The 8,325-nt window shown below is 43.3% G+C and overlaps 1 protein-coding gene across 1 annotated transcript in view; it reads right to left on the bottom strand.

The window, feature by feature from the left end:
• The window catches only part of RSRC1 (arginine and serine rich coiled-coil 1), a 329,106-nt gene that overhangs the window by 263,749 nt on the left and 57,032 nt on the right, over positions 1-8,325 (bottom strand). The window contains exon 4 of the mRNA XM_025215036.1: positions 2-149. Within this exon, the coding sequence (XP_025070821.1) occupies positions 2-149 (148 nt within the window). The remainder of the gene's footprint in view (position 1; positions 150-8,325) is intronic.

Below are 8,325 nucleotides of genomic sequence, written 5' to 3'. Positions count from 1 at the left end.
CTTTCCCTCTGCACCTCTCCTTCTCTCTCATTTTTTCTTTATCTCTGCCTTTGCGACGTTCTCTTTCACGAGACCTGCTATGAGTTCTTCTATGGCTAGATCTTTCACTACTTCGACTGTAGGAACGTTGATGAGGTCTTGATCGTGACCTATGGAAAACATTTACACAGGATTTAAACTCAGCGATTATGGGGTTTTTTCTACTTGCACTGCATGCCAGAATACTCAGAAACAGTACAAATTATCTGTCCCTAAACTCTTTAAATGTAAAGAAATGAGAAAGCACCTGAAAAAGTGATCCAGTATCAGTACAGCTATTGGAAAATGAGAGGTATACTTTTAATAGAATTCTTTTTTTGGAATATTCAAGTGTGAAGTAACAAAATCACCTTTCCAGTATACATCTGGTTTAAAGCATCATAACCAAAGTGATATTCATGATTTCATTTATTATATTTTTTTAAATATTTGAATCATTTGTGGTATAAGTGGGTATATAGCCATGGTGTAGGTCAGAGGTTCTCAAACTTTTTTCATGGACCACTTGAAAATTGCTAAGGGTCTTGGCAGACCACTTAAACTTTTTGTTGTTCTACAAAATCAAAGCACACAACTCATATTTTAATATCAGTAGTCTTACCTTTCTAATGCAAACGGCTGTGCCTGTTTTTTTCAGCAAAGTTCTAGGAAGTCGGGTGTAAATGTTTGTCAGCTTTAGCCTTATGTCACCTTTCTGCGGACCACCTGAACGGAGCTCGTGGACCAGTGGTGATCCACAGACTAGTTTGAGAACCTCTGATGTAGATCATTTGGGAAAATAATTCCTAAATGTCATTGTTCTCCCAGGAGAAATCTTAAGTGTTCAGATGTTCAGGCTTTTCCTCCTAGAGTAAAAGTGGCTGCTCCAGGAGAAAAATAACCTGGGAACACCCAGAGTTAAGAAACTCCTGAAAGAGTTTCTTCTGGGAGAACAGATGTCTGTACATGCTGTGGCTTTTCTCACAACAGAACATGGTCCTCCAGCATCCCACACCCCACTTGATCATATCGTTCCTTGGACTGCTCCAGCAAGGCGCAGAACATGCCCCTTTCACAATCCCCACACTGTGCTGCAGGGAAATAAGCTGACCATGGGAAGTCTGCTAAAGCTGCCCTAAACACTGCTGCCATCTGTTGCCAGGCAGACTAAGGAAGTCTGCAGAGCACACCGAGATGTGTGCACAGGGCACTCCCTGGCTGCACAGTGTCAGCACTTCAGGGACATGGGATCAAAATGTCTGTAAATGCAGCTCTGGATAAGTTTCTTTATCAGGGTAACAAACCTGAAAGAATTATCACAGATTATTTCAATGTGTGCACACAACCAGCAATTCCCAACCAGGATGCCACAGCACCCTGGGGTGCCTTGAGATGCTTTCAATTGTACCATAGTGGGGGAAGAGAGGTGGGGAGAGGAGGTTTTCTTATACCAGTGCTGAGGTCAGATAGCTGTGACCATACTGTGGCTTCTTCTCCCCAGCCCTGCTCCCTGGCTGTGTGTGGGCTCAGCTTCCAAGTGGTGGGAGGTTGCAGCAAGACTGGGGAGCTACACACTATCCATATTGGCACTGCTTCTCTCTACTCCACTCCTCCTCGCCTCCCAGCCACAACTCCCTATGGGCTGGAAGCTACATCTGCACTGCAGTCAGAGGGAGGGAGAAGCAGAAAGGACAGGCAGCAAAGCAAGGGCAGCTAGAAGCTGCAAGGCCCCAAAATAGCTCCTATGCCTGGACCAAGGCCAGGCAGAGAGGAGCTATATCAGGGGCAAGGGGAGAGAAATCGTAGCAGCACAGGAGCAGCTACAAGATGAGGGTGGAGAGGGATGAGTGGAGAAAAGCAGTAGCAGTGTGGACATAACTTGCAGCTCCTGAGCCCTGATGCAGCCCCCGCGCTGGCTGGAAGCTGAGCCCACACAGCCAAGGAGTGGAGTAGGAGCTGGGATAAGCAATGGCAACACAGGTACTGGCAAACCCTTGAGTTCCAAGTGTCAGATCTGGGTCATGAGACACATGCTGCCAACCCCTGGCATAGACTGGAGTGGGTGGGATGAAATAATGCACTATAGAACTTCACTATCATTCAGTATAAATAAAATAAACAAACTGCTTTAAAACAAAACAACCAGCAAGACACAATATTTAAATGAAACATGCAGAAAAGTAATGCCTTATCAATACAGCATAGAGCTGCTTCTCACCAGGGCCCAGACTACTACTTGTACGAGAGTGAAAAAAAGTTTTCCTTATGGTTCTTCCAAAACCTGACTAGCCATTTTGGGAGAAGAGCATAGCTGTTGCGATTACACTAGAATGAGGAGGAAGCCAACAGCAAACTGTATTAAAGGACCCCTTTAGATGTTCAGGTAAACATGTGATAGGATCTCATGCGAGAGCCGCATAATCAAGCCTCCTGTCAGGCTACACATGCATGGCAGGAGGCATGACTGTGGTATCCAAAATCAGATCTAAATCATGCCTTATTGCTAGTTCAGAGATCGAGATCCAAAGCTCTCCCCGAGATCTCCACACTGCCCCTGCTTCAGGCTTAGGCTTTTTGAATGTCTGTTCCCAGTCACAGAAAATAATTTAAAGAGGAAACTGCAAAGTTTTAAAGTTAGTTATATTCAGGGATCGGGGTTTTCCATTTCCCATGGAAAAAGGGAAAAACGCAGATTTTTCACTTTTGCAAAGAGCTCTCTGCAAGCTGACAGAGTTCCAGCCTGCAAGGGGCTGGGGGGAATGGGAAGAGGGCGGTCAGGCAGGGGGCACCATATGTATGCGCACGCTCATGCATGCACATGGTCGCCAGGTAGCCTGAAGACCAGCTTTCACAGGTAAGTCTGGAGACAGTGTAAGGGGGGATTGAGATCCCACTGGGAGAGAAAGAAGGAGGTAGGCACAACTGGAATTGGTGCCCAGCCTGGATGGTGCATGGGGCTTGGTGCCCAGGGAACACATGGCTACAGGGCCTCGGCGGGGAGCAGGATGGAGCTGTGAGCAACTTGTCTGGGGATGGGGCGGGGGGGTGAGGCTGGCTCCCCACCGCTCTGTGCACTGCCAGGGTGGGCATGGGGTGCTTGTGCCCCCCAGATTTGTGTGCAGGGTAGGGGCAGGCTGTCCACTGCAGGTTTGGGCTCACCACCCTGCTGCCCTCCCCCTGGGGCCTCTGCAGCCCAGTGGGTGGGACATGGCACAGCAGGGCCCAGAGGAGCCAGACAGGGGAGCCCCTTGCCACTGCAAGCCCCGCGCTGCCCTGGTGAGGCGCCCCCTGCCCACCCGGCAGCAGTGAGGATGGCAGTGTGGAGCTGTGCCCCTCACTGCTGCCAGGTGGGCAAGAGGTACCTTGCCAGGGTGGCATGGAGCTCCCAGTGGCAACACTGAGCTTCCCCACCCAGCCCTGCTACATTGGGTCCCACCTGCTGGGCCCCCACATGCTCCACTCCAACTGTGCCACCCGTGGGGGAGGGGGAAGAAAACCACCACAGCAGCAGCCACCTCCTGCAGGCAGCAGCCAGGGTTTGGGTGCTGCTGCTGGGGCAAGGGACTGCAGACCCGGGTTCTTAGCCCCAGAGCCCTGGCAGCTGAGAGCCCCCTCTAGCAGGGCTAGGGGGTGGGTGCTGTGGCCCCTCACACCCCACAGTGAGGATGGACTGAGAAGGCTGTGGGTGGGAAGTGAGGAGCCTGAATATGCATCCTGGTACGCTAACAGGGCAGGAAGAGCTCTGATTTTCCATGATAAAAAACCCAAAATCAAACACCAAAATGTATAGGTACTTAGAATATATTTTATTATAGTGACTGAGGCTTCCAGATTTCTTTGAACTTGCAAATATATAAATAAAACACTGTGTTTAATTGATCTCTCCCTCTATATAGTGGCATTTTAATTGCGGATTTTAGGGTGTTTAAATCAGAGAATTTGCATTTTTTAAATCAGAGAATTTGTGATTTTTAAACAGAGAAAACCAGGATCCCTGGTTATGTTAAGTTCCCTTATTCAGCAAAGACTACCATTTTGTCCTGTATATCAATACTGTCAGCAGCAGCAACAACTAAAGTTGGTTTGGTTTGGTTTTTTTTTTTTAGACATCTTGGAAATAGAAATCAAAGAATATTTTATCATCTGGCCTGAAAAAAAAAAAGTGTTGGTTTTGTTTCTTGCAGCAAGACACTAATTTTGTGTAATACAGAAATGTTTAATGTAAAAGAATCATGAACTAAGGCTAGTCAAGCTGACTCTGGGCTAGGATTTCATAAAGTGAACGGAGCCAAGCTTGTATTTGGAAGAGATTCCAGTAAAGAAGAAACGGTTTGACGAGTGGGGCTGAAAACAAACTTTTACATAAGACATGAAAGGGAGGACCCTTTACTGCTTCTGGTCATGAAATACAATGTTTAAAAAACAAAAAGGATTAACTCCAGTGTCCTGGACAAAGTACAAACTGAATAAAGTGCACTTGTACCAAGGCAAAAAGAAAAAAAAACAAACTGGTAAAGTTCCCAAATTCCACTGAAGAAGTGAATAAAGTGCAGCCAGTCTGTATGAAGTTGAAAGTTATTCTCATCCTGGGGACTGTTTTTATTGATCAGTATTTCCACAACATAAAACTACAGCCTAAGCTTTCCCTCTTAAGTTTGGCTGTTCCTAGGGCTATCCCGGCAGGACCTCAGTTTCCCATACCATTGCTAATTTCCTCCATCCTTAAGGGAGGCTCCAATCTTTGGTTAAAACTAATTAAATGCACCTGTTAGTATAACTCATCAGTTTTTCCACAACACCACAATGCATGGTTCAACCACGACCATTCAAAAGTGAAACTATTAATCCCAACGTAGTCCCGTAGCATATCAGTCTATTACACCCCTCTTTAATTAAATTCTGAAAGGATATAACCTTTACATTTTATCTAAATCTGTTGGACAACAGTATGTGACCATGTAAAAAGATCATCACCAGACATACCTAGGAACAGAAATAAGGTTGCATGGTATGAAATTGTATTAAATTTCCTAAAAGGCAAGTATTTGACTTTGTAAGCAAAATATCATTTTTTCCTACATGTTCCTGGATACAGATTTATTTTTATAGCAAAAAAGGGAAAAAAATACTACATTCAGCTACCAGGCAATGCCAGTGCAACATGCCCAATAAATAATGTTCTCCTAGGCTAGGGACAGACATTCAAAAAGCCTGAGCCTGAACTGATTCAATCTTTGCAGGTTAGTTTAACCTGGCTATGCTGAACCAGTCTGCAAGTGTACAGACATTCCCACTGGACTGAGAAATGCAGGCACATGCCTGCAGTGGCTCAGGCTACAAGCCGGGGGGCACTACAGCAGACCTCCCTTCCCCTCCAATGTGCTGAGCTGAGGGCAGGCCTGGCCAGGCCCCAGCAGGGTGCTCCGATTAGGGAGGGGTTCCCCTCACCTCACTGCTTCTGACCAGTGAGGGAGCCAGCAGGGAGTCAATAATTTTTTGATGGGATGCCAACAGCATTTAGCATCCAATCAAAAAAACAAAAGCCTCTCTCATTTGTTCAAGCTCTTCTTAAACAACTTTTTCCAAGAAAGGACATTACAAGCTGGCCTGTTGATTATCTCCAAAAAGTCCTAAGGCGACACTGTCCTGTCTGGTTTACACAGACACCTCTCAGTATTAGTTAGCATACCACATGCTGGCTATGGTCTGTGCTGTGGGGAAGGGGAGGGGGAAATCCCTGCTCGAGTAGGGAGTGGGGGACTCTAGTTTAAACTTAAACCAGCAAGGGGTCTGGGACACTTCCTGCATAAATTGGTTTGACCCAAATCAGTTAAGCCTGATAAACCTGGTTGAATGTAGTATCTTAAACCAGTTTGAGCCATTTTCAAACTGGTTTATGTGCACTGAACATATGTTCTCTTACAGGTTTAAACCAGTTTTTGATCACTTAAACCGGTTTGTGTGTAATGTTTGTCCCTAGCCTTAGAAGTAGTATGAGCTAAAATTCCTCAGACATTCTTTCTCTGCTGAAATACTTGGAACACTGTCAGAATTCTCCCAAAATGAGCAAGCAAGAGAAGGGAAATGTCTTAAAAAAAACAACAACAAAAACCCAACAGATTATAGTTAAACTAAATCTGCATGGCAAATCATAGACAAACAAAGAGCATCTCTCTCTTTCCAGAAATTGTCCGTGTCAAACATCAAAGGCCGAATCACTGAATCGGGAGACCAAAGAAAACCTCTGCATCGATTTGGAAAAGATTCAGAAAAAGATTCAGAGATTCAGAAGGCAGTTTTTCACGGGAACAGAAACTGCAAAGAGGGAGAGGGAGCGGGAGCAGGGGGAGAAAGACTGACATCTGTAGCTGGTCAGTGACTGTGATTTTTCCCTGAGTCCCCTTCCAAGCACAGTGCTCTGAGGGAGGGATGCAGAAACAGCATATAAGCCTCTATCTGCAGCCTTTCTGTCCCTTTTGTGAGCAGTTTCTGCCTGAGCAAAAAGGGCAGGTGGCTGGCCCAGAAACAGGTAGGCAGGTGGAGGTCTAACCAGCACCAGGAAGGCCCCCTGTTACAGGCTACCATCCGTGCTGTTTTCATCCCTCTGTGCCTTAACATACGCACAAAGTCACACGTCATGAGTTTTGTTTTGAACAGTTTGAGGTGCAATTTCCCAAAAACCCCTGCACCCATATCCTTGAAACTTGGCAGGCTTCATGCCCTCAGAAGGGGCTACCATCCCTGCTGTTTTCATCCAAATCTGCCAAAAATTGACGAAGTTCTAGGTATTTCAGTGATTCCCCATTATATTCTATGGCTGAATCACTGAATCTTCTAAAGCCAATTTGACCAAATTGATTCCGAATCCAAATCAAATACTTCTGTATTCACACAGGCCCAAAGCTTACACAGTGTACCTTCATTTCAGAAACCACTGTTTTCATTTTTTTCCATTAAGTTTGTCTTGTTTCACCCTTCGCTTAAAAGCCTAAAATCTTTTAAAATGTGGTCATTGAATCAAACGTGGCTCCTGGCAGTAAGAATCTACCCATTTTGTTCCCATCACAGAGCCTTTTATTAATTCTGACAAACTACTTAATATAGTCTTGAGAACAGAATGCTAATACTTGTAAGCTTATGAAGAAATGAAAATTAAAGTGCACTAAATGCATTAAATTCACCATAAGACAAGTTGCACTAACATTTTATTTCAAAAATCATAAATTGCCATTTGAAAGCTAATAAGACTTGCTTGAATTTTACTAAATGTTACTATCCTTATGAACTACATTGCTTACTGACCGTTTTCTCAGTTTGTTTTTTTTATAACTCCAAAACCTAGCCCAATATAAAGATGGTCTATTTCATGAAGTTATTTATACTTTTTATAAGAAAAATTGATTTTAGCAAAGTAAAATGTATACAGAGCAAGAGGAAAAGGAAGATCCATTAATGAAAATTACTGCAGGTGAAGTTTTCCAATATAATTTAAATAATTCTATTTTAAATTTATGAAAAGTAAAAATATTTTTCATTTGACTAGTAAACTCATTTTAATATTATTTTATACTATAGCAAAGTTTAAAAGGTAGCAATTATTTTAATATTGCAAGTCAAATCTTAAAATGTTCAAAATATAAAAATAATATGAAAAAAAACTCACAATGGAGCATAGACTGCCTACCCCTCCTTCAAAAGCACCAAACACATGCATGCACGCATACACTACCCACCCACCATGCCAAAGGTTAAGTCATTTAGTCAAGTTCAAAGATCTTCAAAGAGTTCTTAGATCCAGATAAGCCCATATGTTACCAAAATTCTGTGAAAAAGCTATTACTTTCCAATCTGCTTTTCATGTCTAAGTTACAGAACACACAGATGCTTGGCATCACTCAGTATCCCTAAATTCTCACACCAGATAATCAAGGTTCACCAATAACTTTCCTATCTAAAAACCTAAGAAATGTCTTTATTCCATCAACACTTAGTCCACTTGTAAAAACTGAAAGTATCCATAAAAGCCCATTCAGTTACTGCACAATAAGTGTTAATTTGCTAATTTCTTCACAGGTAATCAATTAAAATGTAAAATATTGGATAAAATTAGTTGCACTAAATTTAACAGCTGCTCCATAAGCATAATTAGTTTCACAAGGGCCATATGTATTCTGAACAGAAACAGAGTTGAAACAAATAAGCAGATTTTAAAACAAGTTTGAGGAAATCTGCATTTAATTAGCAGGTGGGCACTACAACTGCATAATGTTTTTATACATTTATATTTATGAAGTGACAGAAGATCTA

The sequence above is a fragment of the Alligator sinensis genome, unplaced genomic scaffold, assembly GCF_000455745.1.
Source record: "Alligator sinensis unplaced genomic scaffold, ASM45574v1 scaffold60_1, whole genome shotgun sequence".
Classification (NCBI taxonomy): Eukaryota; Metazoa; Chordata; order Crocodylia; family Alligatoridae; genus Alligator; species Alligator sinensis.
This window is presented reverse-complemented; position numbering and strand designations above follow the sequence as displayed.